This window comes from Apus apus, chromosome Z (assembly GCF_020740795.1).
Source record: "Apus apus isolate bApuApu2 chromosome Z, bApuApu2.pri.cur, whole genome shotgun sequence".
Classification (NCBI taxonomy): domain Eukaryota; kingdom Metazoa; phylum Chordata; class Aves; order Apodiformes; family Apodidae; genus Apus; species Apus apus.
Genome location: NC_067312.1, coordinates 38,632,832 through 38,655,938, shown reverse-complemented (window position 1 = coordinate 38,655,938; position 23,107 = coordinate 38,632,832). Strand labels below are relative to the sequence as shown.

Here is a 23,107-nt window from a genome sequence, read left to right as displayed (position 1 = left end):
AAACAGTCTCCACTTCTGAGCTGGTGTACACAGGTGGTGATGGCACACAAATGTGTAGTGCCAATCATATAAAGGAGCTGTATGCCCTACTTCACAAAACCGAGGTTGAAAGGGACCCCTTGAAATCACCTAGTTCAACTCTGTGCTCAGAGCAAGGTTAGCTACAGCAGGTTCCTTGGGGCTGTGCTCAGCTGGATTCTGAGTATCTGTAAAGATGAGACTTCCACACTCTGCTCCAGTGTCTGACCACCCTCACAGAAGAAAAAAAATAATCTTTTCTAGTGTTCAAATCAGACACTCTGGTTTTCAGTGTGTGCTCACTGAGCCTTTTCCTCTCAGTGGACAGTACTGGGGAAAGTCTAACTCTCTCCACTTCCTCCATGAGATATTCACACACAGACTTAAAATCCTTCCAAACCTTTCCTTCTCTAGGCTGAACAGCACCAGCATCTCTTCATATGACAGATGCTCCAGTCCTTCAGGCATAGCTGTGGCCCTGCACTGGCCCTGCACTGGACTTGCCCAGTTCAGATCTTCCTTACACTGGTGAGCCCAGAACTGGACCCAGCACTCCAGCTCTGTCACTGCTGACAGGGCTGAGTGTAGGGGTAGGATGATCACCTGCTGGCACATCTCTCTCTACCTAATGCAGCCCAGGATGCTGCTGGTAGTCTTTGGTGTAAGGGTGCACTCCTGGCTCATGGTCTGCTTGCTGTCTACCAGGGTCCCCAACTTCTGTTCTGCAAAAGGTGCTCTCAAATGATCAGCTACCTACTTAGCCAGGACACCTTTTCCTCTGGTTCACAAATACTATTTTCCTTACTTTTATATTTAAGATACTAACAATGTCTAATGTACAGTAAGAAAAATTTCTATCTGTATAACCTGGATAATTCCACAGTGAGAGAAAAGGAAAGCAAGTTTTAAATAGTAAGAGTAGCTAACTGAGCATAAACTATAATTATTTGCTGCCACAAAGAAGACAGGGGAGAGCTTTTTTTTTCATGTGTAATGTGCAGCTGGGAATGTGAGACAGCAAAACATGTTGCAAAAGACCCCCCTTTTAGAAGGTAATCTCATACTTCAAAGAAATGAAGTTGTTTTTAAAGTTGATTTGCCAACGTTTCCAGAACTGAAAAAGACAGTTTACTATTAAATATTTGTTTCCTAAAGGAAAAAAATAAATGATGATAGAGACCACATGGTTCACAAAATACTCTTTTCTTTTTCTCTAAAAGTACAGACATTGTTTTGTTAATGAATGCTGAATCACTTCTTATCTACTGTAAGACAATTGCATTTATATCGCAAAACAACAGCCCATTGTCAATTTCACCAATAGGATGGTTTAAGGACAAGGACCATGACAAATATTTTCCTCCTAGTTGTAACAGCTCAGAGCTGCTTTATGTTAATAGCAAGCTTGTTGCCATAAAACGATTCTCAATACAAGCTAGGCTGTACCTAAAACCAATTTTAATTCCTTCAGTAAACAACTCATTCGAAAAATCTAGGTATAAAATACAAACCAGAACAAACTGGTAATAGTTACCATGCAGAAGTGGTCCCAAAGAGAACAGAACCTTTACTCCCTACAGTAATCCAGCACAGCTGCATCTACTGAAGACAAAATACTCTTAGTTTGTCCTTTTGTTTTACTTCAACAAAGCACAGAAACAAAAATCAGCGAAACTGCTATGTCACCTTTTCTGTTTTTTCAACTACAGCGTGCAATAATATTCCCTAACACAATCAGAGAGTTCTTGCGATGACACTTTTATCTTCTCCCAGCAATGTGCAGTACTATCAGACAACTTGTTTTACTTATCACTACAGTTCTACATTCTTTATTTGTGAACTTCGGAAGAGGACTCTCAACTTAATGTTAACCAATTATTTCCACCTATATCAGAGATAGTGGCTGGAAGGTAGCAAGAAAATTAAATCAAACTGTATATAGTAAGATCTAATAAAAGGTGAACTATATAACTACTTAAGCACAATTACAAAATCTTGGATTAGTCTAATATTATTGTGCCTGAATGCTAATCTGAACTTCCAAACACATTGTAGCACACTTGATCAAAAAGAAAAACAAGAACACAGTTGCTTGGAAATAAATACATTTTTTTTTCTATTCAATTAACAAACAAAAGACCACAAGGTAAGAAGTCACTGTTGATTTCCAAGAAATCTAAATTAATTATAGAAGAATGTTTGTAAATAGCTCTGCAGCGGAAAACCTATTTGCTGAATGGCATAAAGTAGTGAGATTAGGCATGGGGGTGGGAGGGTGTTCAGAACAGACGCTGGTAGAAGTGTGCTGACAACAACTTGTAACAACGGTTTGCTGCTTTAGTTCTCAAATTTTGGAGAGTAAATGGGCCATTAATTATTACTTTGGTATCCCAAGCAACTGTTGCTATTTCTTGTTTTAAAAAAGAGAGGAAGAACAGCATATGTGTGGAATATAGTTTACTGTTAGTCAACACATATTAACCAAAGTCTTCACAATATTTGAAGCTCCATTTAAGTACAACAGACTCAATCACAAAAACCAAACAGAACAATTAAACTACATAAGGCCTTAAAATTAGAAGCACAGTGTGTATTGTTGGAATATTACTTCATTTACAAATAGGCTACATATAATTAAATTTATTTTTCATAGTTTTATTCAAGCAAAACGCATTCAGGGGAAAGGCAGCTTGCAAAGTTTATTTTATTATTACTTAATAGAAACATGGCAACATTCTCTTCTTGCCCCTCCTCCCACCCCATTCATGAGTGATTAGTAAAATTTCCATACAGTACTCAAAAAATGGTAAGCTTTTTACACTAAAGCATCCAAAACTAAGCCTGATCAGACAACTGCAGTCTTGTAAATTATTACAAAATTAGATAAACTTCCATGTTCCTTCTAGTGAAATATTGTATGTCTACACAATCAATGTTTAGAACTATGTTGTCCATAAAGCCTTTTAGGTTTTGCAAGTCTCACTGGTTTCAATGCAATTGGTGGCCTCAGTAGCAGTCATGTGAATTTTATTTACATTATAAAAATGGTAACTTGTGGCATTATTTTGGCAAGCTATGGGCTGCTGACAATGAGTGTAAATTTGTAATAACCTGAAAGGTAAGGGACAACACAAGAACAGAACAGCTCAAGTAAAACTAATCGCAAAAGGTGAGACATATGTAGAGATCCATTTTGACCCTCTCCCCCTGTAACAGGGCATGGGTCATTTCCAGTGACTGTTCGTTCTCATTACATACACTATTTGCTCAAACTTCATGGCTATTACATTTTTACAGAACAACTGCTGAGAACTCTGTTTTTTAATATACACCTGTGCAACAGAATAAGTCACAGTACATTTTGAGATGTTTAAAAAATATTTATAAACTTGTTTTTGATATGCTAAAGCATTTGGCAACACTTTTACAGCATTTGATTTTATATAATTAAAAGTTCATACAGTACTCCTTGTGATTTTTTTTTTTTTTACATCTAAGAAGGAAAAATCTCACACAGAGTCATATGAACTGCCAAGCTTGACTGCATTATCACGTAATTCCAGTTTATAATACTGGCATTAAAACCTTCATTAATTATGTTGACAAATCATTACCTGTACATTTAATGAAGGCAACCAAGATGATTTGAAAACACAACTTTCAGGTCTTTTGTTATGTATTTATCGAGGCAGGGAGTTTTGCAGTGAAATGAAAAAGCATGTAAATATACAAAGAATGCTACAAGTTCACCAGTTCCTGTGACACAAACTGTTTTAATCTTTCAAGGTACTGTCCATAGAGTTCCACATCATTATGGCCCGCTCCTTCTACCCACAGTGGTTCTACAGGTCTCTGGCAACGTTCAAACAGTGCTAGGCCATGTGAAAAGTCAATTACTTCATCTTCAGTCCCATGAATTATTAACACAGGAGACGTTATTTTAGAAATTTTGTCAATGCTGTAAGAAAAATATTGTATCTATGAACACAGCTTTATTACATTTTTGAATGAACATGACTTAATTTTACATTGAAGTTACACATTCTAGTTTTAACAATTTAATTCTAACGTTGTTTAAACAATTAGAAAATTAGATCTCTTTGACACCCTAGAACCTATTACAGGAGCACATGTAAAGCTGCACAGATGGAAAAACACTACTGAAAACTGCTAGGATCAAAATTGCAGAACAATCCGTTTGAAAGTGGTGTTAATTACCACAAACACTTCAAAAAGCAAAGTCACTGGACTTCAGAGTTTTTCAGTAAAAAAGTGTTTGTCAGAAATGGAAGAATTCTCGGACTTATATTTTTGCCACATATGGGGAAAAAGAAGTCTTTAAAGTTAGATACTCAAAATACAAGTGATTCTTTGAGATAAGTGTACTAGTTTGTAATGGCAAACTAGTGGCTTAGTTCTGAAATATTTTACAGGAATTTTCTTAAGTTCTACTTAGTTTTCCAGTCTTTCCTTCTTACAGAAACAGTCACAAAAGGCTTTGTTCACAGTTATCCAGATTAACAACTCATTGGAGCAGAACCACTCGTTAGAATTAGTGATATTAGGGGTTACATATAGGAAAACTAGTCACTTAATTAACAGATACCCACTAAAATTATTAGAGATGTGAAAAACAAATTTACAAAGTTCTGTAAACTCCTTCAAATCAAATGTTCTTCTTCATTGCTATTCACTCTGATTTTTTTCCAATTTTTTTTTTAAACTTTGAAAGAAATGTTAGAGAATTTGCCATATTACTTGTTTCTCTAGTCTAAAGCTTCTGTAATAAAGTAAAATGCATGCAGAACAAAAAACCCTACAACTTACTTTGGGAATGCGTCAAAGCAATATGTCTTCTTCGTGTCAGGAAAAGCTACTCGCATTCCTGAGGTCAGTGGAGAATGAAGAATTACAGCTGCACTTTCATACCTAGAAGCAAGATCCACTGATGGTACTGTTCCTATACTCTGACCGTATATAATCACATTTTCAGGGCGGATGCCGTACCTAGAAAATTAAAAAATGTTAACAAAAGTGGCAAAAGTGAAACAGACAAAACAGTAATGACACAGCAAGGCTGCAAAAAGCATTAATGAAGAACAAAATTTCTGGAAGAGGACAAACTATGTAACAGGAGTTGGTAGAAGAACAAGCAATTATAATCTATAATATTCCTGACTTAGAAGGACAATTAATTACTCTGTACCTTCAATAAAGTTTTTGCCTTATGTCTGAATGATACTGAAATACAGGTGTATTTTTTTAAAAAAAGGATTTGTGAATGCAGTTGTGTTGAAAGCCTCCACTGGCAACTCTTGTGGACCTACAACAGAAAACTGATTAGAGCCTTACTAGGTCTATGGTTATCAGCAAGTGGAGCACAGGCCTGATCCACAAAAATTTGGTCAGTTTTACTCTTTGATACCTGATACAAAGTGCAAACTAGTAACATTACTCAGCATGCCCATGCAGACAGTGGTTAGAATATTATGCATTCTATGTAGTATCTGAAATGCATCCTTCTCATTACAGTCGATTTTACATGCAAGCTAATAAGAGGAATACCTAACCTAACCCACAATTAAGACAGCCGAATAAGAACCATAAAGTTAAAAGTGAAAGCCTCCCTCCTAGTAAGATAAAAACTTTATTTTCCCCTGTAATTAACTGAGGTAAACAAACATCTAGTAACACTTTACACAAGTCAAATCTCACGTATTTTTCTGTGTTAGTGGAGATACAAAGAACAGCTGGTTCCCAAGTAACACTGAAAAGACTTTAAGCAGAATGTTATGCTGCCAAGTGCCCACAGAAGTGAGCTTCTGACACATTGATCTATACTAACAAAGTAGTCTCAGTATAGGTTCAGAAGTGTATCTCTCTGGCTACCTTTGTTAACCTTATTTGGGAAAGAAAGTACCTGAAATAGGAAGAGATATTTCACTGCATTACATAAAAAAACAAACCCCTAAACAATAAAACAAACCTTCAAACACTGTTCTCATGTATTATCAGGATAATATATTTTCACCTGAGTTAGAGCAGACTAACCTAACACCACTGTGGAATAGCACAAAGTCAGTTTAATATTTACCAATTGGCTATAATCCTAAAAGGATGGACAATCACCTGTTCTCAGTGGAAGTGAAAGAAAATACAACTGTTACCTCTCTACAAGAATGCACAAATCTCTTCTGTCAAAGCTAGGTAACCAACTCCATACCCACAAAGGAGTTATCAAATTAATACTTCCAGTAAGGCCAGAGAAACAGAGGTAATGAAAAATTGTCCAGTATCTTATAAATAGAGCTAAATAACTGTATGGTAATTGCCTAGGTCACCAAAAACTAAAATTACTGAAGTCTAAAAGCCTCAAAATCAGGAGCACTAGGAAAAAAAAGATGTTTCACATGTATTAAGACATTCAAATTATGAACCAACAGAAAACAAAAATCCACAACTACTTTCCAGTAAGCCAGAAAACATGTCCTGTGTGTTACATCAGTATGTAATATGCAGTTTAAAAAAAAAAAAACAACAAGCAACATAAGAAGATTTAAAGACAAACAAAATCATATTTAAGTATTACTGAAATGTAAGTATCACTATGAGAACTAATTAGGCACCCCAATAAACTTTCTAAATTGGGACTAAAATCCACTGATTACAGCAAACATTGTCTATTTAACTAAGAATATATTTATTTAAATTGTGTTCTGCTGGTGTGAAATATAGAACTTGTCAAAATATTAGTGCAGACACTTTCTTAGAATCTGTCTGTACCATGACTACCTAATTACCATCAGCATCCGCTAGGAAAGAGTTTCTAGGATCATAATGAGCTTTAGAGTCCCAAATCACTAAGTCTCAATCTAACAGCCTGGAGCTACAAGCAGGACCTCCTCGTAGCAGTTTTCAGAGAATAAAAAAATTCAAACTTTTTGATTAACAAAAATGTTCTCAGAATTTCCACATACAAAAATACAATAAATTAAAGCTTTTAAACCAAACCAAATTTAAGTTCTTCACTATTTCTCCACCTCTTCTGAAACACCAGAATACAGTTTAGCACCTATCCTTTTGCAATTTCTCTCCCAGTTCAAAATAATTCAAATCACATTTGTCCATTCTGAAAGTACAGTATGACCTTCTATCCCTTTCATAAAATCTGAATAAAACTCACATTAATACCTGACACTTTGTATCATTAGTACAGCAAGGAGTTCGCACAGCATGTTGTGATATAACAAAGTTCTCAAATAACAAACATCGCATATCATCACACTCCTATTTCCTCAGGTATTGCGTTTTACAAGATACAGGCCACTGAACTGAACTTTACAGGAAAACTTACAAACTTGTATTTTGGAGCCTATATTCTCCTCTGTCTCATTACTCTTCCCTTTACTTTTTAATCCAAATCCTTCAGCCTAAAGATAGCTAAATATTAGCTACAAAAAGTAATCCAAGAAAAGCATTTGCTATATTTGGATTAAAGTAATCCTTTCCCCATCACAGCCAAACAGATTGCCTCCACAGCACCCACCAGAAATTATTTGTTTTGCAGTCTGAAAAGTAAAATAGAGAAGCCAATCAGCAGAAGTGGTGGTTCAAATTAGCCAGACTTTTAAATATTCTAGCTTGGAAAAAAACCAAACCAAACAAACCAAGAAATTTGGAAACCAGAGAACAACATCTGCTGTGTCTGCCCCAAGACTTCTCTCATCTCTTAAGCAGGCTTCTGAAAAGTTTGGGGGGAAAGGAAAAGCCCAACTGCTCATCAGAATTCCTCTCTCCCCAGTGTATCAGGTTTTAATCTAAAATGGAAGAATTATTGAAGAGGTAACTGTTGGCAAGTTCCCTAGGGATAAAATTTGTCTACTCCTCCTTTTATGAGTCCTGTAAAATCCAAGAAGTTTGTTAGAAAATTATTAGTTGACTGCACACCTCCCATATGAGGAAGTGTAAGATCAAGAGAAAAAGTGGCAGTAATATTGTTGTCTTAATCAGTGTCTTAGAGTTGCGGGCCATCCAGAGAAAGGGAACCATAACATTTACAGAGCCGGTGACAAGAGTTACAGTTCTGTAACTGTTACAGTTCTGGTGACAAGAGGTCAAAGACATGCTGCAAAAACTCATTATTTCTTTGAAAGCTCATTATGATGATCATAGGAGTAACACAAACGCTATCAGCTACTCAAGTAAACTTGAGAATTTTGTGTTGAAACAGACAGGCCTTTAGTTTGTTGGTGGTGGTAATGGTGGGGTTTTGTATGTTTGCAGGTTTTAAAGCCATAATCCTTGGAACAAAATCTTTAAAGTAGCTGTGCATAAATGTACCTTCTCTGAGAAAGAACGCTTCCTAAGGGAAAAGTTATTCTGGACTGAATCTGGCATAAAATTTAAATAGGTATTTTCTGCAGTTTGAAGGCTGCCAAAAACATTTTTCTCTTTCCCACAGCAATGGAGATTTCAATTTCTTTCAACAACTGAGTCATACTTTTTATATTTATGCACTTACAGGCTACATGCCTGGAAAGCACATGAAACTTGAAGAGCAGTTTTTACATACAACTAAATGTACCTCTGTTGACAGATGCTTGCTAGTACAACCTTTTCACAAACTTCTGCCCTGTCATCACATGTTACAGGTTAATGTCACTACAAAGCTAAGCTACCACCAAACAGAAGAGAACTGCTTTTCTGTTTGCATCTTAAGCCAGATGTTGCCCCATGCTAGGCTTCACCAACTAGTTCAGGAAATAAAATTAATCTCTTCTGGAAGTACGGGAGCAACTGCTTTCTGCTCCTTTGTGCTAGCTGTCTTCAGGGCAAGGCAAGAAGTGACATGTCACTGGTGGGTTAAAGGAAGGAGCAAGCCAATAAATCATTGTAACTGTGCCATCAGACCACTCCTTAGAACCAGGACCCAAGCTAACAGAGGATCCTCTTCTGCAAGTCTGCATATGCTGATCAAATAAATATAGGTGGTCTCTTGCAAAAGAGGAAACCCCGAACACTCCTACTTGATCTTTTCATCTTCTGGCAGCAAAAGAACTGCTGAACAGCAACACAGTGTTTTGTTATGTTTCCTTTGTGACAAGCTTCACAATGTGCTGAAGCAGAAACTCCTTCATTGTTTATTTTATGTTTCTGTCTCTTTTACAAAACCTTTTCTTCACTTTACTGATGTCTTAGTGGCAGTTCACCTCTTTATTTCTTTTCATAGACTCACAGAACAGTTTAGATTCAAAGAGGACCTAGTTCAGCCAGCTGCCCCAGGCAGATCCATCTCTGACTGCATCAGGTTGCTCAAAGCCCTGTTTGACTGACAACACCTTGAACACTTTAATTGCCTATACCTCATATACTGGATATTCATCATGTTATATCCTTTCATATACATCACATTACCACAATGTGCAATATGCAAACTACAAAATGCATGTCTGGCTGTAATGAGTGGGTTTGGGTTGTTTTTTTTTTAAACCTCAGTTACTTCAACAACCAAACACTAGCTGAAATTACCATACTACTGCACTTGCAGGCTCTAAGAGCCAAAACCTGCCATTTTGCCCTTGATACACCTAAGGGACACAAAGAAATTAAACTTTTTACTTCCAAACTACTGCTGTTAATCTTGAAGAGTGCTCACTTTACAATAATAAACTATCAGTAAAATCAACCTTAGATGGATACATTCCAATAGTTCCTCTCAGGCTCACACTAATGAAGAGGTGCAATTGATGATCTAGAGATGCTACTGTTTGAAGCTATTGCAACACCTACATTTAAACAACTGGTGGCAGTGCTTGGGGCACAAGGAACAAAGGGGAACATCCTGAGGGAATTTTCAATGCGCATTTCAAAACTTTTTGTCATCACGCACATAACACAAAAAATTACAGCTACAAATTGCAGAATATGAACAGCATGAGCATCCTCCACACCTTTTAACTACCAACATTCCAGACCATGAATAAAATTAATGAGGATACAGCTCTTCCTCCACCCAGATGCAGATTCCCATTCTTGTGTGTACAATGCATACCATTATCAGAAGAGAAAGGGAAATGTCTTTTATAAGAAGCAAGCCCACTGACCATGCACGTAGCAATGAAAAAATGCACCTCCTCCATCCTTTCTAAACCTTAGAATGCTACTGGTACATTTGTTTTATATTCATAATTTCTTCTCCTGATAAATTGACCTACTTTTCCCTAGCAATTTAAATAAAAGCTCAATTTACTTCCAGATAGTTAAAGTTAGGACAATTCTCTTTTAGCAAAAAATTCCCAAACAACAAAACCCATAACTTTTTAATGAAAAAAACCCCAACAATATATTTTGTGAATTCTCAAACACTTTCAGCCAAGATCTGAAAAGACTTGATATTAATCCTAGTTCATATTACTCCTTTGTTCCTCAGGGGCCAGTACCAGGACCAGTGCTGTTTAACATCATTGTCAGTGACCTGGACAGTGGGACTGAGTGGACCGTCAGCAAGTCTGCTGACGACACCAAGCTGTGTGGTGTGATTGACACCCTGGAGGGAAGGGATGCCATGAAGAGGGATCTTGACGGGCATTAAAGGTGGGCCCATGCCAACCTCATGAAGTTCAACAAGGCCAAGTCCAAGGTCCTGCACCTGGACTGGGGCAACCCCAAGCCAAAATATAGGCTGGGCAGACAATGGATTGAGAACAGCTTTGAGGAGAAGGACCTGGGAGTGTTGGTAGACAAAAAGCTCAACATGAGCCAGCAAGATGCACTCACAGCCCAGAAATCCAACCACAATCTGTGCAGTTCTGGGCCCCTCAGTTCAGGAAGGACAGGGAACTGCTGGAAAGAGTCCAACGCAGAGCCACAAAGATGATGAAGGGAGTGGAACGTCTCCCTTATGAGGAAAGGCTGAGGGAGCTGGGTCTCTTTAGTTTGGAGAAAAGGAGACTGAGGGGTGACCTCAGCAATGTCTACAAATAACTAAAGGGTGAGTGTCAAGAAGATGGAGTTAAGCTTTTTTCAGTGATGACCAATGATAGGACAAGGAGTAATGGATACAAATTGGAGCATAGGAGGTTTAAGGTGAATATCAGAAAAAAAAATTTTACTGTGAGAGTGACAGAGCACTGGAACAGGCTGCCCAGAGAGGTTGTGGAGTCTTCTTCACTGGAGACATTCAAGACCCGCCTGGACGCCTTCCTGTGTGATGTACTCTAGGTGACCCTGCTCTGGCAGGGGGATTGGACTAGATGATCTTTCAAGGTCCCTTCCAACCCCTAGGATTCTATGATTCTATGATTCTATGATCTGGCCTGCATCAAACGAAGCATGGCCAGCAGTTCAAGGGAGGTGACCCTGCCACTCTACTCTGCATTCATGAGACCCCATGTGGAGTACTGTGTCCAATTCTGGAGCCCTCAACACAAGAAGGACATACAGCTCTTGGAGCGAGTCCAGAGGAGGGCCATGAAGATGATCAGAGGCCTGGAGCACCTCTTCTGTGAAGGCAGGCTGAGAGAGTTGGGGCTGTTCAGTCTGGAGAAGAGAAGGCTTAGGGAAGACCTTATAGTGGCCTTCCAGTATCTGAAGGGGGCCTATACAAAATCTGGGGAAGGACTTTTTACCAGGGTGTGTAGTTATAGGACAAGGGGAAATGGTTTTAAACTGGTAGAGGGTAGTTTTAGGTTAGACATTAGAAAGAAATTTTTCACTATTAGGGTGGTGAGGCATTGGAACAGGCTGCCCAGAGAGGTTGTTGTTCCCTCCTCCCTGGAGGTGTTCAAGGCCAGGTCAGACAGGGCTTTGTGCAGCCTGGTCTGGAGGAAGGTGTCCCTGCGCTTGTGAGGGGGTTGGAACTAAATGATCTTCTAGGTGCCTTCCAATCCAAACCATTCTATGATTCTATATTTGGCTGACCAAATTACGGGCATTGACGTATCAGCTTGACAGCAAGATTCATCCTTCAGGTTTTCAATTATTGTACAGTCCATTATATAGAACAATGGAAAGGCTGTTTGGCTTCATAAAGATAAACTTGGTCATGAGGCGACTCCAGCAACTCTTCAGGTTTCTGAATGAATGCCAATTGCTCTGCATTTGCCTGGGGCTGGTTAAACCTTTCCACCCTTACTAGGGCATCATCAAAGGCCTTTGGAAGCCAGGACAGCAAAAAACAGGCGTATCCCAAAATGACTCCTGGAATTTCAACACTTTGTAGCTATGACAGTAAGAAAAAGAATGTCCTCACTTGCAGCTTCTATACAGTCCCGTGTATGTGAATATGCAACAATGTGCAACTCTCCCAAACAGAATGACAGTGAAACCCCTTGTCTTCTTCACAGTCAGCAGCCACATGGATAGCTGCTGCTTCCTATTAAAATACTCAGAGCAGGTAAAGAGTAGGGACACAATTCAGAATCTCCATTTGCTGCCAAATTAGCTTTCAGTACTCATTTACATGAATGATGATATTCACATACCCTTACAGCAGCCACTTTCAAGAAAGTGGTGTTGGACAAACCTCACTATCATCCTCAATACTAGCTCCAGACTATTTCACTGTAGCTGTCAAAATCCCCACAGGCAGTTGTGCTAATATCAGATGACCATCTGGACTGTCCTTCCAAGATATAAAATTCAATACACTAACTTCTCTACCACAGCAGCTGTGTTGACTATACAATGAAGTCTCAATCCGCATTTCAGTTACCCCAGAAACACCTTTTAATGCTGGATTCTTTGACACCATTTTCACAGAACAGGGAATACAGGGAGCTGTGGGTGGCTGCAATCAACCTGGAAAGGTAATTTCTCCATTCTTTTTTTTGTCCCATCACGGCCTGTGAGGCACAGTTTAAAAGTCTAAGATCCCTTCTCTCATCCTATCAACATGAATTTCAAGGGAGTTACAGCTATACTTAAATATATCCTGCAAACAATCCACTGAATTAATTTGTGTTTGCAGAACACGTATAAAACATTAAAGATGGTGCCAGCTAACACTGACAGAACAGGCTATGCTAGAAAAGTGAATCAATGATGTAGCAAATGCTCAAAGGATCCATTCTGGTCCAGATGTTCACCAAGCAATAAAACACAGCTGAGCAGTCTCAGGGTTTCAGAGAACAGAGAAAAACATAGACTGGTAACCAAACTGTGTGAGCCACTATATCCAGAATTCTGCTGAAATTCTCCCTGCTATGTTCAGCATTCAAATACAAGAAGAATTAGCTCTGCCAATCAGAAAGTTGTTGAAAGTACCACAGAGGAAACTAGTAATATCAACGACTTTCTAAGCAATGGGAAAAACAAATAAGTAAAATCCACAAATTAGGCAGAACAATCAAATCTCTGTGCTCTCTAAACAACTACTTATTTCTAAAGGAGGTTTTGATAGAAAAAGTAAATGCAAACATCAAATAGGATTGAGGTGAGGTCATTACTCAGTGGAAAAGAAAAAGGCAAATAGATGGAGTATATGTTTAGAGATCCCTCCACTGTTCAGCAATGGTGTTCAGGTGGAATATTATAATGAACGATCTTATTTGATCAGGGAAAGGACTACAACTACACTGTTCAAGAATGAAACTGAGAATTGAAGTTGCAATCACATTTCCTTTTAGGTTTTAAGCAAGATATTCATTGGGGGAAGAAGAGACAGTAATTACAAATTAGTTTACAAAACAGAGCCTGTAAGCATATTCAAACAAGCAAGTTTCACTAACTAGTTTCATCTTCCTCACCATCTCTTCCATCTTCTGGTATTTTTAAACAATTTGGCCTATCTTCCCCATTGTTCACAAGTGACATTATGTTTTGGTCAATATTAGAGGATATTTCACCAAGTGGCTATCTTCCAGATCACCTGTCAACTACAAACCACAGTCACCAGTGCACCTGTTGCAGCTCTTGGCTTACAGAACGGATGTCTAGTTATATCTCAGATTTCCACTGTAATCAAAAGAAATGCCAAAACCTAATCTAACAACACAGTAGACATGGTTTTTAGTATGAGGCTGAATACCTGTCCCCTGTGGTTGTATGATGCTTACGATGATAAGCATTTCCCCTACCATAATGTATTAATAAAATACACTTCCTTAAAAATAAGTATCAGACCTTTTTTGTAATGTAAAAGAAATGTAAGACAGTGTGTTCATTTCACTGAAAAGGAATAATCTGCTCCAAAGTTGTAGGAAGATCATTAGTATTACTTGATCAAGTTCTAAATTCACTGCAACAGCTAGCATGCTCCAGGATTTAAGGAGTCTCTGCACATGTCCTCACACAAAGTCGTATCTCTGATACTATACTATGGAAAAGTATATTCAGGTTGCAACAATTAAATCATAACATGCTGCTCTGTATAAAATCAGGTTTTCACAGCTTTTGGGTGCAAAATACACAATATGATGCAAGTTTTTTTGAGAACATGTATTCTTATAATTGTGTAGCATTTTTAAAAATGCTTTTGTTTGGGTACTTGTAACACAGAAACAACATGGAACAAACCATGGTGAAAAATGTTCTTAAATTTAAGAAGTGGGTATTCAGAGCTGCATTTATGTAGTACCTGGGATTCTTACAGGTATCAGAGAATGCCTCCAGAGTCTTTCATGTTAATATTTTATTTCCCTAATACTAGAGTCATAAGAACAGGGAAATTGCTGAAACAACATTCTTCCAATCTGCATTTTTCCTTGTCCACTTTTAACCTATTTGAACTAACACCACCGATTCAAATTCCTGGCCTTTGTTCCCATCATAATGTATTAATACAGATCAATTACAATCTCTCCCACACATCATATTTTGATAAAATAAAAACAACTTTGTTTTTTTATAGAAAACTATCTTTGGAAATGCTGTAGCTGCTAGTCTGAATTCTGAACAAGCGGTCAGTACTGGGACTGTTGCTGTTTAACATCTTTGTCAGCAATACAGACAGTGGGACTGAGTGCACACTCAGCAGCTTTGCTGATGACACCAAGCTATGTGGAGTGTTGAAAAAGCTGAAGGGAAGAAAGGCCAGCCAGACAGACCTTGACAGGCTTAAGAGGTGGGCCCGTGCAAACTGCATGAAGTTCAACAATGTCAAGTGCCAGGTCCTGCTCCTGGATCAGGGTAATCCCAAGCACAAATACAGACTGGGTGGAGAATGGATTGACAGCTGCCCTAAGGAAAAAGACTTGGGGTGTTGACAAGAAGCTCAAAATGAGCTGTCAATATGCGCTTGCAGCCCAGAAAGCCAACTGTATCCTAGGCTGTATCAAAATAAGCATGTTATAAGGTCTCTTCAGAGTCTTCTCAGCCTGTCTGCTCTAGCCCTGATGGAAATGCTTCAAAACTCCACACAGCTTGGTGACAGGCTGAGAGAGTTGGCGTTGTTCAGCCTTGAGAGGAGAAGGCTCCAAAGAGACCTTATAACGCTCCAAAGAGACCTTATAACACCTTCCAGCACCTGAGGGGGTCTACAAGAAACCTGGGGAGGAATTTTTACAAGGGCATGTAGCAACAGCACCAAAGTTAATGTCTTCAAACTGGAAGGGAGTAGATTAGACATTAGGAAGAAATTATTTCCTGTGAGGGTGGCGAGACAGTGGCCCAGGTTGCCCAGGAAAGTTGTGGATGCCCCATCTGTAGAAGTGTTCAAGGCCAGGTTGGATGGGACTTTGAGGAACCTCATCTAGTGGGAGGTGTCCCGGCCCATGGCAGCGGTGTTTGAACTAGATGATCTTTAAGGTTCATTTTGGCCCAAACCATTCTATGATTCTACGACCACCATACAGAAAACCAGAGAGTCTCACCAGTTTGCCATGTAACAGCTTTTTCACTGTCCCTCCCTACAAAAAAAGGCAAGTAGTGGAATTATCTGAAAAACCAAACTGCACATGCACATCACACCAGTTCCTCAGTACTGGCAATCAATTATTACAGTTCTGTCCTACCTTCTGAGAGTTCCAACTGAGAAGCTCCCAAACTGTGACAATAAGGACTATCTTCTAATCATTCAAGACTGAAACATACCCAATTAAATTTCATCCAATTTCAATATGGACAATGCCTTCAGCATAAGGCACTAGCAATCTGCTTGAATTCAAATCCATTAAGCCTAAAATACAGCTTTTCTATTCAAACTACCAATGCAGATTAAGTAAAACCATTTGAAAAGAAAAATGACAACTTATGTCTTACCTTGTCCTAAGAGCCACCCAAGCAGCATCAATGTCAGCATAGAGATTCTTCTCTGTTGGCTTCCCAGAACTCGCACCATATCCAGAATAATCATATGAGAATATGTTGCAATTAATCCGTGAACCCAGTCCTATGTAAAAGCTGCTCATCTGACCTAGGTCAACAGCGTTTCCATGTGAGAAGAGCAAAGTGTACTTGGCGTTAGGTGAGCAACGCACAAACATACAGGCAATCCTGTTACCTTTACTTGTTCTAGTCATGAAGCATTCAATAGCATCTTTTTCTCTAGAAGAATATTGCCAGTCTGCTCGCTCTGAGAGATGTAAAGTCCATCGACTACCACTTTCATCACACATGAGTGTGTACGTGGGATCAGGAGGTAAGAATGCCAGTTTGGAGGCAATTTTTCCTGGGCATGGTGGACAACAGAACAGGCAACACAGTTCACTAAAGGAAAGATTATTCATCTTCTAGTCTGAAACAGGAAGACAGAATGGTATCAGTTTCTAGAAAAACTCATGAAAAATGTAACATTTACATCTTTACATTTAATAAAGCATTTAAATATATATGTACATTTCTATTTAATAGCTTATTTTATATTATTAGCTACTTCAGAAAGAGCATATTAAAAAGAACAGTCGTGACTTTAAAATCCTGCCAGCTATTAAAACTAAACTACGATCACCTAAAGAAACAACCAAGTTTGAGTTTTGGAGTTTCTTTGAAGGAAATGAAGCCCCCCATCTCAGGCCATTAAGAAAACTGTTCATCACATTGACAAACATATCTGTTATAAAAAACAATTAAAATACATAGCAAGTTTTACAGGATACTAAAGCTATGGAGACCTCTGCAGCCAAAAAAATCTTTAGAGCACTTCCTAAATACAGATAATGTATACATTGCAGGCATAAGTTACAGGCTCCTGGAAGCAGTATCAGCAATATAGAAGGTATATGAAGGTTAAAACTTAGAAGGCAAAATAAAATGCTTGTGCTGGCTTACTAAACACTGTACATCTTCAGTACTCTAAAATCTATCCGTAAACACTTCCTTGCTTCACAAGCTGGCTGACATAAATGTTTTCAAACCCTTCCAAGAAATTATTAGCTAAGGTTTTCTGTATTACACATAAGAATTGGTATTACATTAATGATATGACTATTTTTATTCAGTGCTTTAGCAAAAACATCCCGAACTGAAAACTCTATCACAGTTATTTGGCAAATAATCTGTGCTACCAATTCAAACCACCGGCTGATAGAGTGGGGGAAGGAAAAAAACCTAAATGCACACATACCTAAAGCAAGCTAGGTAAAGATACAGGTGCTGTGAAAAGCAGGCATTGTGTTCTCTTTACAGCAGGGAGAAGGGATTTGGGGGGGCAGTGCAGTGTGGAAATCTTTCACTGGGACAAAACTTTTTCTCAGAGGTAAGAAGAGTGATGAAATCAGCAAAGAGCCATGCTGTAAACCAGCGCACCTAAGATACGCATTTACACTGCTTTCCTCGAATTGGAACATCTGATATTTCATCTCAACTTCTGTAACTTCTCTATCCAAAAATCTATCTACAGATCTCAAGCTCAGTTTCTGCCAGGTCAATATGAATGGAAATGCTCAAAGTTTAATGTACCTGCTTTGTTTACAAATGAGAGCAAAAGAAGCAGATTTCTGATGTCCATGGTTCCATGTAATTTCAGAAACACTTGGGTAATCCAACAATGAAATCTTACTGCTAACAAAAATACTTGGCAATGTTAAAGTTTGTCCTGTAACTTGTATAAAAGTGTAATTTTCATGCCTAGATAAAAAAACTCTTTAGAAAAGCTTCAGGGACACTGTTGAATACCAATCACACAACAACTGTCTGTATTTTGGATGTGTGAATGTTCTCTTCCCTGTGGTATAATATGAATGCATACTGCATACGATGTTACTTAGAGTGTATTTACAGAGTAGTAAACACAGACACAGCAAGACAGTCCTGTAAACATTATCAGCATTCTTGGAATACTACTGCTCTTTGTAGGGCACAAACGCCCATTTTTTTTGCCCAGCGTGTCACAGCCAAGTGTTTTCACCCCAACTCTCCAGTTTTCTTCAAAACAGGGAAATGCCAGACTCAGATATGGGTGACCCACACCACTAATTTAGAGATGACAGGAATGGTATACTGACAACCTCCCATAAAACGGTAGATTGTGTCTTAAATGAAGATCCTGAATAAGTGACCATATTTCTGCCAGCTAAAGAAACAACAACCTCATCTATTTATGTAAACAGCAGAAGTAGTCACTCAAATTTGGAACAACTCGTCTGTTCCCTGTCAGGTGAGATTATCTGGGCATTGTTTAATGTTAACTTGCAAGTCAGGACAAGAAATGGAAGAGGACTATGGATAAGGTGTGGGGATTGATAAAATCCTTGGGCTGTCTTATGCACAGGAAAAATTCAATACCTTTATTTTCCTCCTGTACTTCTCTTGCAGCTGTGATCACCAAAGGAGTCACTTATACTGAAGTATAAATGGCCTGTTCTGCCCAGGAAAACCAATTGCCCTCTATTCCATCATACTATAGCTACAGAATTTCTTACTTGCTTCCCAATCCATTTGTCAGATAGGATTAAAACAGAAGTTTACATTATTTAAAACTATAAACAGCCCAGCAACATTACAAATATCTCACTCAGAAAACATTTGCTATTTGTCAAAGTAATTTCAGAAGACAGGAAGCTGACCTCTGGAATTCACTTACAGTATTGCAGCAACCACAGTTAATCAGCCAAGGTGGTACTGTGCCCAAAGATAGCTTAAATGTCCTAAAAATGGGATCTTGCCACATATGGCAAATAACTTATGCTGGCAATCATCGCTAAAGTATTTTTTCTCCCCTATGCTAGATTGAAATGTAGATTTTCTATGATGTTCATTTAATCCAATGGAAGCTATCTACTGAAGCTAAAGATTCTGATTCCAGAGCTGTTCTCCATCTAAATAATGGAGATAATGGCTAATAATATGGGCCTAGTACTTTTGAATTATTTCTCTGACATATCCCTAGCCTACGTCTCCTGAACCTTGATCCCTCGTTTGTGTTAAACCTTAATAAACGGGTAAATTCATGAACTAAACATTGGTCTCAGTAATCATTTGTGGGCATGGTGAGGATGGTGTTTCTAGTCTCCACTCCAAGGCTGAGTCCAGCAGCCATTGATACCCTGTGTGAGGCAAGAGCCATGTGTGCCCTGGGTCTGTTTCAAAGGCCCCTCCACACTGGGGGGGAGAAGCATCCTGACTGCAGGTAGCCTCTGTGATGGCATCACCTTGCGACATAACGGCTAACAAGAACCCTTTTCTTATAAACAAATACTTGCTACTTTCTTGCTCTGAAGTCTGAAGAAAAACAACAGATCCCCAGCATCACTAACTGAACAAACTTGACAGAAAACACCTCTTTCACTTCCCCCAAGAGGATACCTTCAACTAAATGCAAACAATGTCCCCATTATACTGAAACTGGTTTGTCATTCATTGTATTCACATAAGTGTGTTCTTAACTTCTGGTTCTGGAATGGAACCAGGATATGAAAGAATCCCCAGGGTGTGTAGAGTAATTCTGATATCGCTCTTTAAGAGTTCAACTGAATCAGCATTTCAGTCTAGTAGTTACCCATAAGATATCATAATTTAACTTCAACTGAACAGGAATTATCTTCCCTCAAATGGTACACTGCTCAGATACTTCAAGAAGGGATTAAATTTAATGTTACATGCACTCCCCCACCAATGGATTTTAAAGTGTTCTTAATGGTAGAAAACATGTAACATGATTTCCTAATGATTCATCCACCTAGAAATTATTACAGTAAAAATTAAAAGTAAAAAATCCCCCTTAATTAGCACCACCTCTTCTTGGTAAAAGCTTCAGAGATCAATAGTCTTGCGAGACCAATTGTATTGTGAAGCCTCAAATAGAATTTATGGAAAGTGAACAACGTATCACAAGTGAAGTTGCACTAAAAATCACTCCAATAACAAGTAGGTTTGATGCATGCTTTTATCTGGACCCTTACTGAAACCAGAGCAAAGCCAACACTGACCACAAATTGCCATAAGCATGTAATTTCCACATGCATAGATGAATAACTTCAGTGGGACTCATTTGCCTAAGATACGTTGTGAATACCTAAGTTATAGTCAAACACCTTTTGAGTATGCATGACATAGATCTCTCTGCTCATTGCAGTAGTATCATCAGACAGAGAAATCAAGACATCCCAACATAATATATTTGATCTTCTATTTGTCATTTAAGTACTAATAAAGGACCTAGTGCTATTCTGTACACACAGTTCCTAGTGTTGGTGAAACTATTAATAACAAACATATCAGAGTAAGAGAAATATATATCCTTTAAAACCACATGGCATTTTTCATATACATTAAGTAGAAAAATTCTCTGTAAGAAATTGTGAGAAACTTATGAACTTCTACTATTGCACCAAACAAGGCTAAGAAATAAAACAGACCCAAGTGACATCACCCATCCCTTCTGGGATAGCTTTTGAAAGGCATGCAAGATCATTTCATAAAAGTTAACTCTCTTATGAATAAAAAAGTAACACAGAAAATGACACATGTAAAACTGCCCAGAGACAGTAAGTTCCAATCATTTTTGGCAATTAAGGCAGACAAAAGGAGGGGGAAGTATCAAATTTGAATGAACACCTCGACTATTTATCTTGTGATTCCTATAATAACATAAATGTAGTTCTTTCATATAAGCAACTATTCCTGTCCTCCACCCTCTGCAAATTGTAACAGGAAAGTGATGCCTATTATTCACATCTTTGATTATTTCACTACATATTAGCCTCAAAAGCTCAACCCTTGCAAACACTTTAGATTCACATTAAATATAAATTATTCTAATTTTATATTTAAATTAAATTACTCATTTCAGAGGAACTACTTATAAGAACAATAGCATGCAGATTTAGCTGCTGGTTTATAAATGTTAGTGATGCCCTAACTGTAACTGCCAAGATATTAAGACTCTTGGCATTTTTTGTTTGGTTGTTTTTCTGGTGTTTTGCTTGTTTGGTTTTTTAAATTACCATTTTTCGTTATAAACTGCTGAAATAAGAAACTTTAAAGTAGTTTCTCTCACCCTTTCATTGAACACAATGCAATGAAAACTAGAGTTCATGTAACTACTGAAGCACTCGTTTATTTCAGCATCTGTATTATATTTAAATGGAACAGAAGGGTATGATCATCCTCCAAATACTTCAGAAGTTAAAGCAAAAAAACGTTTAGTGGAAAAAACCTCACACAGTGTCCAATTCAAGTACTACATAAAGTAATTAACAGAATTGTTAAGAAAGAATACACAGGAGGTCCAGAAAAGAACACAGAGAAGTCTAATTCAATAAGGAAAACGCCATACCAAGAAATACCATGAAATAAGTCTTTAAGGCAGTCTTCACAGAACAAAATACCTATGTCTAACTGTGGCATTAAGTGAGGTAACACAATACTTGCCTTGCTCCAAGCAAGGCTGCTCCGCTGAAACAACCTGCACGCGAGCAGGCGCTGAAGCCCCCAGTTGTACCTCAGCCACGCCAGGCCGGTGCTTCACCGCACCAGCTGGTCAATCATTAATAAAAAGCTATGCTTTTCAAGGCGGTCTAAGCTCAGATGCTACTATTTTGGTTTCTGCAGTCGTGTATTCTTCTAGCTAGCTTCTGGCCGAACACTTTAAACTTTTAAACAAGCAATACCTGAGAGCAATTATAAGGCCAGCGTCACTCCCACCATCAACAGCAGAAGCTGAAGAAATAAATACACTGAACCGGGATCGCGAGAATTAACATCACTTTTCAGGTGTCTATAACTAAAAAGGACTTCGCAGCAGCCAGCAACACTGACACGGAAGCACCACTCACGTCCACGAAAAGACAGAATTTAACAAGCGACCCAAGTCAGCGCCCATTTCTCGAACAAAGGGCTCCACGTCCAGACAAGAGAGCCGGGAGCGGCAGGACAGCCCGCCCGCAGCGCACCAGGGCCCCAGACAGGGGACACCCCTCCCTGGGCGACAGAGCAGAGGCCCCCGAGCACACCGGAGGTCGCCGGGGCCACCACCCCCTTGCCTGGCTCGGGTCTGAGAGCCGAACCGCCGCCTCCCTCCCTGAGGAAAAGCCGGTGCCTGCCCCGCCTCACCTCTCCGGGAGGGAGACCGCCCCACGCCTGGCCCCGGGTGGAGGAGAACGGCGGCAGATCGCTGAGGAGGACAAGAGGTCCGGACGTGCCGCAGGGGCCAACCGCTCGACACACCGCGGAAGCGGATCCTCGCACCGCAAAGCCCCGGCGCCGCGCTGGCTGCTCCCCACCACCCCTCCGCCGCCCCTCGCCCGGCCTCGCCGCTGCCGGGGCAGGAGAAGCCCTACCTGCGCCCGGCGCTCCGCGCGGCGGCTCCAAGCGCGGCCCCGCACCTTCCCGACGGCTGGAGCGCGGGGCCGGCGGGGGAGGGGTGCCGGTTCTGCTGAGTAACGGCGCGCCGGCCTCCGGCAATGCCCGCAGCTCCGCGGCCGCGCTCGGCGGCAGAGAACGCGCGGCCCCCGGAGAGCGGCTCCTGGCGCGGCCTAGGAGCGCAGCGCCGGCCTCGGCTCGCCGAGCGACTGCATCGCACCGAGCGGCTGCCGGGGCGGCCCAAGGGGCGGCGGGGCGGGGCGGGGCGGGGCGGGACCGGCCGCAGCGCGCCAATGGGGCCGCAGCCCCGCGCTCCGCTGCGGCCGCTGAGGCTCCGCCCGGCCGCGGGTGGGCGGGAAGCAGCCCGGAGGCGGCGAACGGCGCTGGGCCAAGGGGTCAGGCAGGGCCGGCT

At 39.8% G+C, this 23,107-nt stretch overlaps 1 protein-coding gene across 2 annotated transcripts; it reads right to left on the bottom strand.

Moving 5' to 3' along the window:
- Positions 1-2,460: 2,460 nt before the first annotated feature.
- ABHD17B (abhydrolase domain containing 17B, depalmitoylase) lies at positions 2,461-22,923 on the bottom strand. 2 transcript variants are annotated; one of them, XM_051642722.1, is made up of 4 exons: positions 22,674-22,923; positions 16,216-16,690; positions 4,846-5,025; positions 2,461-3,976 (listed from the first exon to the last, which is right to left on the bottom strand). In XM_051642722.1, exons 2-4 carry the CDS (start codon positions 16,680-16,682, stop codon positions 3,757-3,759), a joined length of 867 nt encoding a protein of 288 aa, XP_051498682.1. In that variant the 5' UTR covers positions 16,683-16,690; positions 22,674-22,923; the 3' UTR covers positions 2,461-3,756. The 2 variants fall into 2 exon arrangements, with proteins under 2 accessions (XP_051498682.1, XP_051498683.1); XM_051642723.1 differs by lacking the exon at positions 22,674-22,923 and adding an exon at positions 22,447-22,484.
- Positions 22,924-23,107: the final 184 nt, after the last annotated feature.